The 17,904-nt window shown below is 35.9% G+C and overlaps 1 protein-coding gene across 14 annotated transcripts in view; it reads right to left on the reverse strand.

Annotated features, from left to right (window-relative positions):
• Window positions 1-17,904, reverse strand: part of Tbck (TBC1 domain containing kinase) — a 136,560-nt gene that overhangs the window by 70,104 nt on the left and 48,552 nt on the right. For all 14 annotated transcript variants that reach the window (XR_005879313.1, XM_013121928.3, XM_013121927.3 and 11 more), the window contains 8 exons: window positions 17,505-17,554; window positions 17,230-17,359; window positions 14,306-14,404; window positions 11,577-11,639; window positions 11,217-11,343; window positions 10,078-10,128; window positions 8,682-8,765; window positions 4,637-4,722 (listed from right to left, as the gene is read on the reverse strand). Coding sequence is in view for 13 of the 14 variants with exons in the window: in XM_013121928.3 (XP_012977382.1) it covers window positions 4,637-4,722; window positions 8,682-8,765; window positions 10,078-10,128; window positions 11,217-11,343; window positions 11,577-11,639; window positions 14,306-14,404; window positions 17,230-17,359; window positions 17,505-17,554 (690 nt within the window). In the remaining variant the exon portion in view is untranslated. The remainder of the gene's footprint in view (window positions 1-4,636; window positions 4,723-8,681; window positions 8,766-10,077; window positions 10,129-11,216; window positions 11,344-11,576; window positions 11,640-14,305; window positions 14,405-17,229; window positions 17,360-17,504; window positions 17,555-17,904) is intronic.

The following is a 17,904-nucleotide window of genomic DNA, read 5'->3' on the forward strand; positions in this document are numbered from 1 at the left end:
GGGGATCGGAGTAGAGATTGGGTGGGAGACTGGGGGACCTGTTGGGGAGGGTGCGGGAGGAGGAGAGGGAGAGGGAGCTGGGATTGACATGTGAAACAAGATTGTTTCTAACCTAAATTAAAAAAAATATTATTTTAAAAAAAGAATTCTGTTAAAAAATAAAATTTAAATTTCATATAGTCTACTTACAGTATTTCCCCTTTCCCTTCTCCTACTCCTACCCACCCCCTCTCAAATTTATAGCCTTTCTTTTCAACTATTATTGTTACATACATACATATGAATTAGTAAATACATACAACCTGATGAATTCATTGTTGTTTGTTATGCTTTAGGGCTGACCAACATATTGGATAACCAATCAACGGGCTCACCCACAAGGAAGACTCATTTGTCCTCCCTCAGCAAATACTAATTTGCCTGCTGTTCTTCAAATTAAAAGACAAGAATTTCTGGGGTTTTATTTTTTAAGCCATCCAGCTAACATTTCCCTTTATTTTGTAAAAAGTTTCATTTGCTTACTTTCTATGGCAAGAAACAGTCATGGACGGGACTTCTCTCTGAGTTAAGATACAGTCACTAAAACAGCGAGAAGCCACTACCCAGAGGGCACTTTGAAGCAGATGTAGAATAGCTTCCCAGAAACACATGCAGAAGCATGGTTAGAAGGTGGTGGATACTGGCGATGTGCAGAGTTTGCCCTGTATACTGTAAACTACTTCAGAGTGCCATGTTTCCTCCACAGATTCCTGAGTGTCTTACAAGAGGAATCACACTCATTAACTTTGTTTTGATCATACCCCACTATTATGTTGAAAAAATGTGACAATTTAATTCATTCACACTCTATATTCTCTCCTTGTTTTGAAAGGATCAGGATTGGCATCTTTTTGTTTCATCCTTCTTATTGGTTTAGAAGTTTTATATACCTTTTTTTTTGAGATAGGATCTTATGTAGTCTCAGGCTGGCCTGGCAATCACTATGTCATGCATGCTGAGTTTGAACAGGTGACTCTTCTGCTTTAGCCTATGAGAGCTGAGGTCACAGACCCGGACCATTATGCTGGCTTACTTTTTATAATTGTAACTACTGGCCTGGCTATGTTCTGGATCATGTCTTCAAAGGTGTTCACATTAACAAGGCCTTATTGCTGAAGAAAACACCTACATATATCATTGAACATGGAGATAGTGTCCATGGTACTGGAGGGTACTCTGCATGCTACCAGAGGAGCCCTTTCTTTTCCGTCTTACTCCATGTCTGGCTGTGTAAATAAATGGCTAGGTGGCTGGCCCTGATGTCCTCCTCGCCTCGTTCCCTTGCTCCCTGTTTTTCCTCATTTCTTCTCTTATTTAAACTCTCTGCCAGCCCTGGCTATCCTTGCTTCTTATTAAGACCATCAGGTGTTTTAGACAGGCACAGTAACATTTGTTTACCACTGTTAGAGGTAAACAAATACAACATAAACAAAAGTCACATGCTTTTTTTTTTTTTTTTTTCAAGACAGGGTTTCTTTCTCTGTATTGTTTTGGAGGCTGTCCTGGAACTCACTCTGTAGACCAGGCTGGCCTCAAACTCACAGAGATCCACCTGCCCCTGCCTCTCGAGTGCTGGGATTAAAGGCATGCGCCACCAATGCCCAGCTAAAAGTTATACACCTTAAAATAATATTCTACCACATGAGAGATCTTTGAATATCCAGCCTAAACTAGGATGCCTCCATAAAATACCTCCCCTTAGGGCTCAGGGGACTTTTGGAAAAACAGGTAGGGAGTAGAAAAATTGTAAATGGAGACAGAAGACACCATGGGAACAATGTATCCCAGACACAGCAGTACTGATGCACACATGAACTCAGAGAATGTAGCAGCATGCATAGGGCCAGTACAGGCTCAAGTCAGATGGGTCCTAGCACCAAGAGGGGGAAGTGGATAGCATTTCCTGTCCATAACCAAAAAGCTATCTCTAATTGCAAAGGTAAAGCTAGTTTTCTCCAATGAAGTCTCGTTGGGTAGACAAGGTATGGAGTTGAATGGGTGGGGTGGAGGGGAGGATGTGAGAGCAGATGAAGGAAGGGAAATTGATCACAACATATTGTATAAAAAAACACTACTGAAAATGAGCAGCCAACTCACTGCCCAAAAACATCATTAGCTCACTAAAAGCACAGTGCCTGTCTTGCACTATGGTCCACTGCTCATGAAGGTGTCCCCTGGGCTCTCAGTGGAGTTCCCTTTAGGATCTGGTTTGGCAGTAAGGGAAAGCAAACAGTCTGAGGCCCATGCTGCTAGCTCTGAGTGGGAAATCCTTCATCTGATATAGGAGTCTTGAGTTTTCTGGTAGTGCCCAGGAAATAGCAATAGGATAATCTATAGACTTGAAAGTAGGGTCAGATCAAGTTCTAAATATGAAAGGATTCCTGACTCAATGTCAAAAAATAATGTGCATTTTAGCTTCTCCTTAAAATAACAACAATTACTATAACATTTTAAAAGTGGATTTTCACCTTATCTTTCATAAAATATTCTTATTGTTGTCTAAAGTTTTATTTCCACATTACTAGTGTTGGTATTCAGGCATCTGTACTGGCCTGTCCTTAGGGTTCTGACAGGACACGCCCTCAGCTGCAGTTACTAAGAGCACCACCCATGCATATTCACTAGGTTTTCTTTAAAGGGCCCTGCCCACCTCCCATCCTTCATTTTCTTTCTCTTCCTCTGTCTGTCTGTCCTCCCCACCTTTCCTCTTTCCTGAAGCCAATACAAAGAGCAATAGAATTGGAGAAGGCATACTGTTTTTATTGTCCCAATAGAAGCGGTACTAGACTGGATGCTGAAGATTGGGACCAAGGGATAAGAGTCGTTGTTTAAGTTTTAGGACTGATTAGTTATTTTAAACTTTCAAACACTCTCCACACATTTACTCAACCACTGCTATTTTTAGCACTTCTAAATGTACGGTGTATTAAGATAATGATTTTTACCCGAACCTTTCAACAGTCAGTTTCAGGGTAGAAGACTGTTCAGGACATGCAGAGGCTAAGATAGAGGAAGAAATCTCTATTCTGAGCTCTATTTATTATAATCAGTTTATTTCTTTAAATTCTTCATATAAGCATTTTCAGGTTGAAGTAAAAATCAACTGGTTATACATATATACACACACATTTAAAATAGAAGGAAATGTACAGGAAGCAGGAAATACTGCTTGGTAAATTTGTTTTGGCTACACACAGATACATATACTCACACAGACACACAGACACACCACATACAAACACAGACAGAGATACAGATGCACACACACAGATACAGACACACACATACATATAGACACATACATGCACATTAAGGATTCTCAATTTTTTGTGCCTTGAGTCTCAATATAAAACCCAATTTTCCTATATAAAATGTCTTACTAAATATTATATGCTTTAAAACTTTGTATTATAAATATTGTAACATTTGAAATGACAGTAATTTTAAACTATATTTAATCCTTCAAAAATAACCACAATAAACTTATTTAATATAAGATAATCAAAATTAATATTATGCAGTATAACTTTCAACTGTTTCTATGTATATATTCACATATATTTCATTTTATAAAAATACCCATACACCTTATTAAGCCCTTTTCCTATTTTAGCAATATACAGCCTCAACATTATATTCCCTTACCAATAATTTTGCAATAGAACAAATCTCTGAAAACATAATTACTTGCAGAAAAACGATGCTTTATCAATTTATGTATTAGATGAGACATTCAGATTATTAAAAATAAGTTATAAAATGAAATGAGCCTCTATGTTGCTATTATTTAAATGCCCTAGGCAAATGTAACATGTTATTAGTTACATTTGATTTAAAAAATTTTATTTTCTTTTATTTATATGAAATGTGGTGAAGTTTTGATACATGTTTATCCCCTGGACTTTTAGAAGAAGAATGAAAATGCATAACTGACTAAGTCATATCCTAATGAACTCTTGAATGTTTCGTTTGGATTTTACTTGATGTATACTACAGAGTAACTAACAGAAAGCCAAAAATCTGTCAAAGCTTCCAAGGTAATATACCAAACCAAACACCAAAATATTCAGGATGACATATCTAATTTCTCAAAATGTAGCCACAAATCATAAAGTCAAGGTGAAAGCCCTTCAGTGCATAATTTAATAAAACACCTTTCTCTAGTAAGCCGACCATGCTCCACACTCAAGGTTATTTGGACACCACAAACTTGACTTGATGAATTTAGAGGAGAGAGAGAGGAAGAGGGAGAGAAAGTGACCAACAGTGCACACACCAAGCTGGACAGGTAGAGAGAGAGATGCTTTTGGTAGGAGATTAGAGAGGAGATTAATATGTCCAAAATGCATAGCATGAAATTTGTTAAGAATTCATAAAAATTTTATAGTTTAATTCAATCTTCAATTAAACAACAAAGTGTTAATAGTAAGTATGCCAAGGGAAAGGACGTTATCTTCTTTTACATGAGGACACGGAAAGTAACTGCACAAACCTGTGCAGACATCTGATCACCAGCAAAGAGTACCATTTTTATTGTCATTTCTGCTTGACTTTATCACCTTTACTTCCTGTTCTGCTACGCACTGGGTATACTCACATCAGGAATGAAGCCAATCTCATTGAGATGATTACTCAGCTCTGGATCATGGAATGCAATCATCTGAGAGAACACAGTCAGGTACTCTGAAAAGACAACAATGCTGAAAACCATCACTGTCTTCACCAACTACGTCAAAGACTTAAGTTACTGTGTTTCATTCTTGTCTCTGTCTGTGGTAGTTTTGCTATCACATACACACACACACACACACACACACACACACACACACACGTACACCTATATTTTATTTTATTCCTATTACAATTTGTCTGGTTCAATATGAAGACTTTATTTACACTTTCCCTATTGTTTGAACAGGCTATTTTTAACAATTTATTCATGCCATACTAAGGGACCTAACTGTGGTAGCATGTGCTCCAGATATTTACCACTTTGGTAACAGAGGGAAGAAGACTATGAAATCTAAGACACCCTGTGGTGCAAGGCAAAAGAAGGAAAATGCAACAAGAGAAGTGGGCCCAATTTCATTTTTGACATTGAAATCACAGTAACTTAATAGAAAACCTTTGATAATTTCAATTTTCTCCAACAACGTAACTGATCTTTAAAAATGAATTATTTGTAATATCTAAAAATGATGCCTCCTTGTTTTATCAGTTAATACAAGCACTGTGTTATTTCAAGAAATAGTAATAAGTAAAAGCTACAAATTATTTTTTCTCAAGTAAAACTGTTCCTAATACTTGCTAATAAATACTGTGTGTGCTTTTATAGGCAATATCCAGTCAGCAAAGGACATGCCAATGCGCACTCAATTCAATGATATGACTCAATCACATCACTAATGTGAACATTGTCAACTCATTCCAGCTAAAGAATGGGGTGCTCAATTACCACATTTCTTGATTACTGTACATTCTAATGCTGCCCCATTTTTCCCATCTCAGAAAAAAATGGTATAATTTCAATTAGCTTCTAAAGTTACAAATAAAATTGAAGATCTGGGACATGGTTGAAGGCACTAGGAGGCTTTGACATTTAACTTTTTTTTGTAACTGCTTTCCTGCCTTCTTTTACAGTTTTCTATAATGTCAATTTGCCCAGAAGCTAGAAGTATGCATCATCAGTCCTCATAAGTACTCAACAGTATATTGATAAGCTACAGTTATTAACTTTTAGCTTCTGAAAAGCATGTCTCAATTTAAAGCAGAAATTCATGCCTCAAGCAATTCTCCATAGCTATACATGGGTTTGTTAAACATCATTCCTATTTAAGCCTGATAAACTTAATTACTATGGGATTTCCACAGCTAATTAAGGATTTACTGAAGAAACCTCACCCATATTTTCCTGGTGCTTTGCCAAACACCAATGACGGGATTTATATCAGCATGCACATACTCACATACACAGATATACAAATTACCATTTATGTATTATTGTATTGAATACAACTTCCCATAGGTAAATATAAGTTATAAAGTTGGCAAAGTCTGGGCTATAAAGACAGCTTTCCATTGAAGCTTAGTGTGAGCTCTTTATTTAAAGGGAACATGAGAGAACACGTGCAAGCATATGTTTAAACATATGACATTACACGTTCTATCCTAACAGAATTTAAAATTCCCCAAAGTAACAAAAAATCTAATTGCAGGCATCCTTTGATTTGATGTGAGAGGAAAAATAATGGTAGTTACAAAGAAATAGAACAGTGGCTAGATTAAAACAGAAGATTCTCCACATTTAACACTATTGATTCCTTTTGAAGATACACATTTTAATGTGTATGAGTACTTTGTCTGCACGCATGTCTGTATAGCACACTCATGCCTTGTGTCAAAGGAGACAGGAAGAGGGCATCGACTCCTCTGGAGCTGGAATTAGCCAGTTGTGAGCTGTCATGTGGGTGCTGGGAGTTGAACCCAGGTCTTGTGGAAGAGCAGTGCTCTTAACTATTGAGCCATCTCTTCAGCCCCTATTAACCCATTTTAAGGGGATATTAAAATGCTAAAGCACTATGATTATGAGTTACAAAAATGATAACAATATGAATCATGCTTCTTAAAATAGTCTCACAGATAGTATTTTCTAAAGGTGAATATCATTCGTTTTTAAAAATGAAGATAATTATACAATCATCCATACAACCTCAAGTGTAGTTTCTATACTAGTTCATAAAACCACATATAAACTTCCTGTATTTTAATATGAAACCTTGTATTTTCAGATTTTGAAATGAGGTATACAATGATAATGAATTCTGCTTTCTAATTTCTGTGTATTAAAATTTATTGTCCTCTTTTACTTATTATATGGTCTGCAATTACAATCCTCAATGAAACTGATGTAAGAATTTCACCTGATACCATAATTTTTATGGCTGTTTATAAATAAGCCATATTTGTTTTAAAAAGCTGCACGGAGCACATGAGAGATGAACCTTCCAAATCTCCACATACGTATCTGCATTGACTCTCTTAGCTGGGGAGAGCAGAGGTGAAGGACACGGGAACAGATTCAAAGCGAATGGTTGTGTCTGTTTGCTATTCAGAAAGGACACTCCTCTTGCTAACCATTATCTTCCATAAGCCTGCCAATTTATCCTGAAGATGACGGCAGTATCGGTGGGCAGAGAGATGCTGCCAATGGTCATGTATGCTTCCAACTCCAGCATGCCAGAGGCACCAGGAACAAGCCTGCTTGAGCTACAAACCAAGTTTCAGACTAGCCAGCCTACACATTCAAAACCCAAGCCAAACAAACAAAACAGATACAAGGTATGCGGATCCCAGCACTCAAGAAGCAATGGATAAAGTTATTTCCACTAACAAGGTGGCAATAGAGGCTTGACCTCCTTAATAAAGCTGAAGACTAAGCAGAAATCTTTAAAACTAAATGGGAAGAGGGCAATCAAAAGAGAAGAAAGATGATTTGTAAAAAATGTAGTGTTGGGAATTGAACAAGGACCTCACACATGCTAGGCAAGCACTCTACTACTAAGTTATTGCCTTAGCCCAAAAAAAGTAATTGTGATTTAGGGTTATATATGTGAACCATTTTTTAAAGTAGCAAGCAAGCTTAACTAGTAGCCTTTCTAGTTAAAACAGAACATTTTCAATATTGGAAAAATTTCTCGTCACATAACTCAACACTTCATACATTTCTCCATATAGCCTACCATTAAAGCAAAATATGGATGTTCATTAAACTGGCTTTTCTAAATCATGACTGTCAAAGTGGTTTGACACTGCTTAGCATCCCTAGTGTATGGGAGAAAGGAGTCTTGTTTACATCACACGTGACAGTTACAGTTTTTAATGTCTTTCTTCCTCCCTTTCTCCATGCCAAGGACTTGCTGAATGTCTGTGTGATGGGATCATACATCCTAGTTTGCACTGATTTGGCACACAGCATCTGGGATAGTTACTGCCATATTTAATTTTCAAAAATACCTGAATTTAGTCATCTACTAACATAAAGCAACATGGTACTGCAATAAATGAGACAAACATCACTGTGAAAACAGTTATTTTCCTTTCCCTTAAAGGACTTGGAAAAATATACACCTAAATAGAAACCTAGGGAAATGTTATACTCTAGACTTAGATGGCATGTATCTTTTCTACTATGACTTTTAGTAGCCTTATCTTTAAGGTGTGAATACACCTCAAACTTATAAAACAATTAAAAAAATGCTTAATGTGCCAATTTCATTGGCTAACATATACCCGTACTGTAAGCTATAAAGGACTCCTCAAAAATAGCTTGATTTCATTTTACCTGGTAGAGACAAACTCCATATTCTTAAGCTAACATGCCTGCATCTGAACTGAACTGAGAGCAGATATTCAATAGTCATTAAGATAGTCCCAGAATTCTTTGTGAATTTGTAGGAAAACATTCCTTGTATTTCTTCCTGGGTTTTGGTGGTGAGCCATCAACATATGGATACTGAGCCAAAACTATTATCTTCAAGATTGGTTATTTTTGATAAAAATGTGCTCCTATATGAAGACAAGACTGATTTATTATTTTGATAGAAATTTGTCCTACACAGAGACAAGAAAAGCCATTTGCTTACCTTGTATTACATGTGAGTTGTCTTTCAAGAAGAAGTTATACAGGTATTTGGGAATAAAGGCAGACATGCATGCATAAGCTAAGGCTAAGAAAGAATAAAGCAAATTACAAAATCAGTTAACAGGGTAATGGCCAGCTGCTGCTCACTCAGCACAAAATTTGAGATTATTATTAAACAATAAATATGGTAATAAGTGCTAGAAAAACAAATTATAGGGAGAAAAGCTTCTGCTATTTAAAAATTGAGACAATAAAAGATAAGCATTCCAGTAACTTCAATTTCAAACTGCTATAGCAATCATTAAACCACAAAAGTAAAATCTTAATTGCCTGAAGTTCATTTATTTTAATTTCTAAGCACTCATTACTAAGGAGGAACATGAACTTTAGAATCCTTAATTAACACTAATGCAAGTAAGACTCCTGGAGCTAGGAATACTAGTCATAACCTGTATTTTTCAATACAGATCTTTTATCACTCTTGGATTGGCGTCTAATGATTGGATATACCTAAGTAAACACAGCGAAAGCCCAAGTCCATACTAACGACTGAGTACATCACAACTGTGTACTGTTAAATCATTCAGAGAAACGTAAGTTTGTGGAGATTATGCCATCGCAATTCAGAACTTTCTGTTGCTTATGATATGATAACATATGAAAAATGGATATTCTGTGGTGAGACACCAATTAAAGAAATATAGGATAATGTATTCCATGTGTGAGGTAATTCAGAATTCTAAATTTGGTTCTATTGAATCCACCAAATACTATTCTAAAAATCTAGTATAAAAGGTCCTAAAACAGAGGGACAGAAAACGAAAACCTGCCATTAACACACAGATCATCAGAGTTTGGCAGAACTAGCTTGTACGAGAAGAAAACTGGAAGCACTAGTAAATGGGCACCAGCCTATGAGAAGAACGTTGGCAGCATTGACATATGGGTACCAGTCTCTGAGAAGAATGCTGGCAGCAGAAAGGGAACAAAGAGGTCTTCATTAAACAAGTACAACTGATATAACATGTGCAGGATACATAATGAGGGAGAAACCTTGCTGATATTGACTAGTTTACATATTATTTAGAAAATATATTTAGCAGTAGTTTCTAGAAAAGTCAGACTCTTCTCCCAACATCTATAAAAATGATTATCAAAGCAGGCTAATTAATTTAGAAGAATTAGCCCAATTTCCACCAAACTTTTAGACATGGTCTGGTGTCAAACACTTCAATACTAAATTAATTATTTTCACTTCCTAAGAGAAATTAACATTATTTCACAATATTTTATGATACATACAAGGTAAAATAAAAGAATTTTAAGAACTTCTATTTTTGAGCCTGATATTTAAGAATAATATACATAACGATATCTGAATGATAAAAAAAGCTTACCTTCATTGTTGAAATTCAGATATAGGAATGGAGCACAAAGTGAGTCAAGACCTGATGTAGATGAGTTGAAGCAAAAGAGTAAAATGAATACATTCTAGTAGAACTGAGATACCTAACTCTATTCTTTCATTCCTCCAAAATATAGTAAGCATTGTAAGTACATCTACATAGATGCATGTTCAGTAGTTACTATACAGAATAAAAAATAGTATCTGACATATCATCAGTGTCCAAAACAAGCCAGTTATTTATTATTGATAATCAATATGAGTATGAGGCAAAGAGCAACACAGCAACAGTGACATAGAAATATGCTAGAGGGCTTTACACCACAATTCTGACTCAAACCACATGTGAATTTAGTAATTATTTGGCCTCCAGATATGTTTTCTTATTTAAGAGATGGATCTTTGCCATATAAGCTCCTTTTCCTCAGAATTATGAAAAAATCTTTATAATTAGTGAAAAAATGTACAAATATATTTATTTTATTGATAATAATGCTATTCATCTGTCATCGTGCTGAAAGAACACACAAAATATACCTATAATGGGTTCAGAGGATATAGAACATCTCTGAAATGTGTTGGGCAAAAAAATAATGACACCTTTAAAAATGGCAAGAAAGCAATACAAAACTCAAAATCAAAAACCACTGCTCATAACAAAACACTCAAAAATAGGGTTGGTTTGAACAGGTTTCTCATTTATGAATTAATGATCATAAAGATAATATGGCAAATGTTAAAAATCCAGGATTAGAGACATTAAAGATTCTAGGAAGAAAAAGGGAAAAAGTTAAATGAGCAATTTTAAGATGATATTCCATTCCTAATAGTTATATATTAGGAATACTTAAATAGTAACATTCTCAAATAGCCTAAAGCCTTTTATGGTATAAGTTATTTCACTCCTTTGATAAGATTAAAATTGCTTCTAAAGATTAGACTGCTTTTCTAATGTCACTGCAAGACGCTTATCTTTGGATGTCATGTTATCTTCAAAGCATTTAGACCAAATTTGTTTGATCATTTATGTAACATTAACATCTTCAAAGTACACTGGAATTTTAGTTTTTTTTCCCCCTCCAAATGAAAGACAAAAGACATGAAGAAAAGTCTTAATAACTAAAAAGTTACCTTGCCAGTACACAAGATCAGGATGAGAAACTACCCAAGCTTTCAGTACACGTCGGAACTTTGCATGACCTTCTGGGGATGATAACAGTTCATCGTACTGATGACAGCGTGGAATATCCACTTCAATCTGTAACCAGCAAACATTAAGGCACTGTAACAGATGATCCCTACAGACTTTTAGTCCTTGCTTCTTCAACACATAAGAGAAGTATGCTATAGAATATTTCACCTTTATAATCTCTTGATAAATGTTTTTGAGTTTTTCAGTTAATCTTTGGAAACATCACACATAATGAAGAGGATTTTCTCACTCCTTTTAGCACTTAAAGAAATGACAGAATTGCCTTAGGAAAACCTTACTTGTCTATCGGTGGGAATTGGAGTGTCTTTGTCAATTGCATCATATTTGGCATGAATAGCTCCCTGCAAAAAATAAAATAAGACATTAATTTATTATATCCTTAATAAAATGGCACTACACATTAATATGCTGGGATCTTAAGTATTTCAACTTCATAGTTTTTCTAATTTTGGAGTATTTGCATAAAATTTACTGGTACAGTATCTCTAATCTAAAAAAATGCAAAATGTATTAGTTTTTCAGCAAGATGTCAATACTCAAGGCTTTTAAATGTCAAATTCTTGTATAAGAGATGTTTGGCAGGAGAAACCTGTTTAATATGCATACTTATTTTTGAAGACCAACCCAACTATGGTAAACTCATTCTCTACATTTTTGACCATGTGTTGATGGTAGTCTTCGGTAAGTGACATTGGCCATTTTGGTGAGATAGACCTTGACCTGGTGTGTTGGTGCATACCTTTAACACTCAAGGGATAGAAGCAGGTAGACACGATGGCAACAGACTGAAACCTTACCTCAAAAAGAAACAAGAACAACCACCAGAGGAGCCCCTTTGAATCATATATACCAAAAGGCAAATGACAAAAGTCACTTAGCGAGGGAGCACACTAAAATGTTGTTTCCTATGCATTACTAACTTATAAATCAAAATTTTCATAAAGAAGATATTATTTTAGAGCAAGATTTATCTTAACAGAGATTTTCTGTTAACGTTGGCAAGACAAATAATTTTTTCAGAAGAATGATAGTGCATGGACTATTTGGGGTAGGGTGGAAACCCTGTAGTTATAGAAACAGTAGGCTCATTAACATTTCTTAGTTACACAAAGAATATTTAAATATAGCAAATTTTGTTCATGTTCTATAGGATTACACATGAAAAAGTTCTTATTTTTATGATTTACTATAGTGGTAGGGAAAGCCAAGAAGTTAGTAAAATTATTTGCTGGATCAATTTCTTTGTGATATCTATTAAAATCTGACATAAGTCTTTCTGGACTACAGTACCAATTATTAAATGAGGTAAGGAACAATAGGCAGTCTTGTGAAGTAACCAGACAAATTCAAAGTAATTTAGACTCTCATTAAGAAAATCAAGAATAAAGAAAAAATTCTGCCAATAGAGGTCTGTAAAGATTAAAAGTAGTTAAGGTTACACTATAGGGCAGGTCCACACCCAGGAGCAGTAGACAACATAAAAAGAACTCTATGTATTTTTTGGCAATTGTTTTGTTATTGTTATTACTTTTTGTCTTACTGACTTTCATTTTGATCATTTGATAGTCTGTTTTGAGGGTTGGTTTTTTTTTTTCCTTTTTTGAGACAGAGGGCATATTTTCAAGAATGAACAGAAAGTTGGGTGGGTAGGGAGGTGGGGAGGATCTGGGAGAAGTTGGAGTTTGAGAGATAATATGATAAAATACATTATATGAAATAAACTTAAAAATATTTGGGGGAACTAAAGTGGTAACATGTATCTATGAGAGACTGCAGGAAGACAATTAAAAAGAGATCGCCAGAAAACGAAAGACTGTGGTTGTGGCAAGGATTCTTCATCATCACCATATGTCATCACACTTTTCTGGTAACACTGCAAATTTCATGAGCAGCCCTGTGACAACACCCTCTGCCTCATGACCACAGATCAGATGTAGAAGACACAGCAGCTATTTCTCTTGGCAGCTTGGCCTAAGTGGAGCAACTACGTGAAAAGCCACTAAATTACATTCATGATTTTGACAAGACACAATTGGAATATAAGATTTATCAATTTAGAATAACATATGTTGAAGTTATACTAAAAAGGGGATATACTTCATAAGCAGGATGGCACACTTACAACTGACATATATTCATTAAATAACCTGTTTAAAATAGTAATGATATTTACCATGGTCACTAATAAACAAAATATTAAAGCACATCAATAATTGTATTTTATTCTCTATTTGCTTCATGTATTTTTCTACTTAATATTGTCGAATACTCTGATGTTAGTATTTCAATATATAATTTTCTACTAAAAGTATAAAATTAGAAGGATAGTATAGCTTTTCTGAGACTGGATTCCTCCATGTATTCCATGCCGGTTTTGAACTCATAATCTGCTGCCACAGTTTCCCAAGCATTTGGAAAGTAAATATGAATCCCTATAGCAGTTTTGTTTTGTTTTTGCTTCTTTGAGACAGGGTTTCTCTGTATTGTCTTGGAGGCTGTCCTGGAATTTGCTTTGTAGACCAGGCTGGCCTCGAATTCAGAGATCCACCTGCCTCTGCCTCCTGAGTGCTGGGATTAAAGGCATGCTCCACCAACGCCCGGCTTACATTTTATATTCTTATACATTACTTATCAATTTATAACCTATGTAAAGAGAAACCTTTTCCTTGAGAGAAGCCTTCCCGCCCGCCTGGTTCTAGAGCTGCATCAGTCCCAAATAAACACACAGGAGGCTATATTAATTATGAAGCTGTTGGCCTTGCTTGTTTCTTACTGGCTACCTCTGACTTAAGTACTTACCCCATAATTGTTAATCTAAGTATTTCTCTTACCGGAGAATAGTTCCGGGCTTCCTACCGCATGGCGTTACATCTTGACTCTCTGTGTTTCTCCTTCCCAGAGTCCTCCTGGACTCCTAGTCCCTCCTATCTTGGTTCTCTATAGGCCAACAGTGCTTTACTGACAAATATACAGGACTTCTCCCATCAATAACCTTTTGCTTTCTTACCTCCACTCCCAGAAGAGCAGCCCAGGTTAAACCCCTCATAAGTGGAGGGATGTCAACTCTTGCTTCTTTCCAGATTTGATTTTTTTTATATGGATAAGCCTAGGATAAGATAAAAATAGTCAAAAGGAGCCTGGAAGGTAGCTGAGTTGGGCAGTCCGTGCCTTCAGGGTCATCAGTTCACTCTGTCTTGTGGTGAGGAGTGGGGCCATCTCTCTTGAGTGCAGGGACCAGTTCTGTAGGGTCAGGGATAGCTCTCTTGCTATAGTGTCCAGTGAGAGGCAAGGTCAGTTTTCCCAGGGCCAGCAAAGGGTGGGGCTGGCTCAGCATGGCCTTCTGATTTCGTCTTGCATGGTTCCTAAGCCCTCTGAGGTGACACAGGCCTTGGGTTGGCCCACCCTACCATCTACCACATCTAGGACCTGCTGGAGATCATGAAAGGACTGGTCCTGTGGAAAAATACCCTCAGAATCTGCAAGACTTAGGGCAGCCACAGGATATCCCAAAGGATTCAGTGAGGATCCGGTGATGACAGTGTACCCAAAAAAAAGAGGGCTTGAACCAGACCAGGGCCTCATTGCAATGAACATTTGCCATATGGCACACTGAAGCCTCCATTGCCAACAGAATGAATGACGAGGTGTTGGAGGGGTGGGAAGGAAGGAGAAGCAAAGAGGTTTTGTTGTTGTTTCTGTTTTATTTTTATCTTTTGGGTCTTGTTTTTGTTTGCTTGCTTGCTTACTTTGTTTTGTTTTGTTTTGTGGGGAGGGGTGTTGCAGCGTTGAGGGGAGGATATGGGGGACCAGGATTTAAGAAGAACTGGGGTGCCTGATGTGAAACTCCCAACTCCCAAAGAATCATAAAGAAATTAAATAAAAAGTAAAATCATATCATGCATATTTATCAACTACAACACAATAAAACTAGCAATCAGTCAGGAGAAAAAGTTTGAAAACACAGACACATAGTAACTCAACAACATGGAATTTCCCCTCAAAACACTAACCCTGTCTGACTGTTCCTAGTTACTTTCCTTTTCACTGGCAGAATGCCTCACAGAAACAGCCCAAGAGAAGGGAAGTTTGGTCCATGTGTTGGGATGATGGCCTCCATCACAGTGAGAAAGGCATGTGCTGGTTTCCGTGCACAGCGCCTACTTGTTACTTGGTGCCAACAGGAAGCAAAGAGGAGAGAACCAGAATCAGGGACGACCTATAAACTCCAAAGTCTACTGCTAGCTATCATGTCCTTCAGGGAGGCTGTACCTCTTATGAGTTCCACAACATCCTAAAACAGTGTGACCAAGTGTTCACAGACAGAAGCCTGTGAGGATATTTTACATTCAACCTGTAACACTTACTATGATCCACAAATTATGATTCTGGGTATGAATTCAAATGAAAGGGAATCACTATATCCAGGAGACATCTGGACTGACATGATTATTAAACTACCATGATTCACAATATGCAACAAATAGAACTAACTTATGTCCATCAATAAGTAGATAGAGGAAATATGGCATATTATTCCGCTCCAAAACATGAAATACTATAATTTACAAGAGCCTGAATAAAGCAGGAAGACACTATGTTAAATCAAATAGGTCAAGCACAGTAGACAAATACATATGGTTATACTCATATGTGAATTAGAGAAGACAAACAATTAGTAAAGTTTCTTACAAGTTCAAAGTAGAGAAGTTCAATGTAGCTAGTTGGAGCTGGAGAGGATAGTGGTGAAGGAAGGAGGGAAAAAGTTGCTCAATGTGTGGTATTAGGTCAATGAAGTAAACACTAGTGTTCTATTGCACAGAAGAGTGATTATTTATACATAATAATAGTACAATACATCTTACAATAAAGCCACAAAATGATAACTACTTTGCCACACATAAATGTTAATGTTTGAAGAAATAGGTAAGTTTATTTTGACTTAAGAATTGTACTTTGCACATTGGTACCTCATAAATATGTACAGCTATATATGTCAGTTATATATCTGACATACATGCCTAAAAGGAGTCAGAGAAATGCTTAGTAGGTAATGGCACTTGCTGCGATGATTTGAGTTTGATGCCTGGGATCCATGTAAAGACAAAAGGAGAGAACAGACTTCACAAAGTTGGTTTCTACATGCACACTCTGGCACAGGTGCTCACACATATATCACACACATAATAAATAAATATCATATACTTACAATAATAAATAATTTAAAAACAATAATTGAAAGGAAAATAGCAATGAGGCAAGAAACAGAAAATGTTTCAAATTACCAGGTATCATCTTCTAGTCTGGACATTTCATAATATATTATGTGGCAGAGCTGAAGTGTCCTTTAATACATTTCTAAGACTGATAACCACTAGGTTTGGTTTTATAAACAGATGAATCGACCCCTAAACATCTCCAAAAGTGGAGTAATATGGTTGAAACAGGAGCTAATTCTGCCTGTTTTTAATCATTTCTATCTGTTTTGTCCTCTGGACAGATGTAAGTGACTGAAAACGAGGGATCTAGTCTTATATGATAAAAGAAGGTAATGGACGCAAGAACCTTGTAAAATTCTGTGACTTCTTGTATATCTAGCACATTTGTCCTTCTATAAGTCTGTAATCTGAAGTGATTTCTAGAAGATATTATTATTATATTATTATTATTTTACACTTTATTTCGCTCTATCAATACTGGCACTTTTTCCTATAGACTTTTGTGCCTTATTTAAAAATTATGTTAACTCTTTACCTAAGATGATCTTTCACATATTGTCATTTGAAATGCCTATCAATTCTAGAAACTAGAGAAGTTAATTAGAAGAGAGATCATAAGAACTACTTTCTCATAATTTCAAGATGTAAGGCTTAACAGCATTAAAAGAAAACTCACGTGGACTATCATTAACACTTGAAATGCTAGAATTCCTACCTTCAGCAGCCTGTCGAAGAGAACAATTCTGTTTAGCTGATATTCCGTATCCCTCTCTCTGATGATTAAAGGTAGGGTAGCAGCTGCAGATAACTCATTATTGCTGTTTGAATGAGGTAAATTTGACTGGCTGTAAAAAACAAAAAGTAAAAATACTGCCAAAGACAATATTCTAATAAAGCACTTCTTCCTAAATGTTCTATTTAAAATCTACAAACTTCTTATTGCTCTGATAGAAACAGGAAAAAGAGTCAAATAAAGCAATATATACTCACTCATCTTCAAGTAATGGATAAAATGCTTCTCCTCCAACATCTTTTAATCTCTGTGAATTTAAAAATGAAATATTTACAAATTTGGTGGCAAGAGTAATATCTACTAAAAATAATAGTAATGTGAAAATTATGAATTCACAACAGTCCAAAGAAGTAAAAAACAGAATCTAAAATTAATTTCTTTCATGAACATGCAAACATACGACACTTCTGACAAGGTTTAAGCACACGCAAGATCTTCCCTTTTCCCCTCTACAGGTGGCATTCCTACCATTTCCTCACATACAACACCAAATTACTAACATTAACATAAAATGTAAATGCATAAAATATTTAAAAATGATTATTAAAAGGAGGTACTTTCATACATTTATTTATTAAAGATTATTTAAAAAGAGGT

This window comes from Mesocricetus auratus, unplaced genomic scaffold, assembly GCF_017639785.1.
Source record: "Mesocricetus auratus isolate SY011 unplaced genomic scaffold, BCM_Maur_2.0 Super-Scaffold_100009, whole genome shotgun sequence".
Lineage (NCBI taxonomy): Eukaryota > Metazoa > Chordata > Mammalia > Rodentia > Cricetidae > Mesocricetus > Mesocricetus auratus.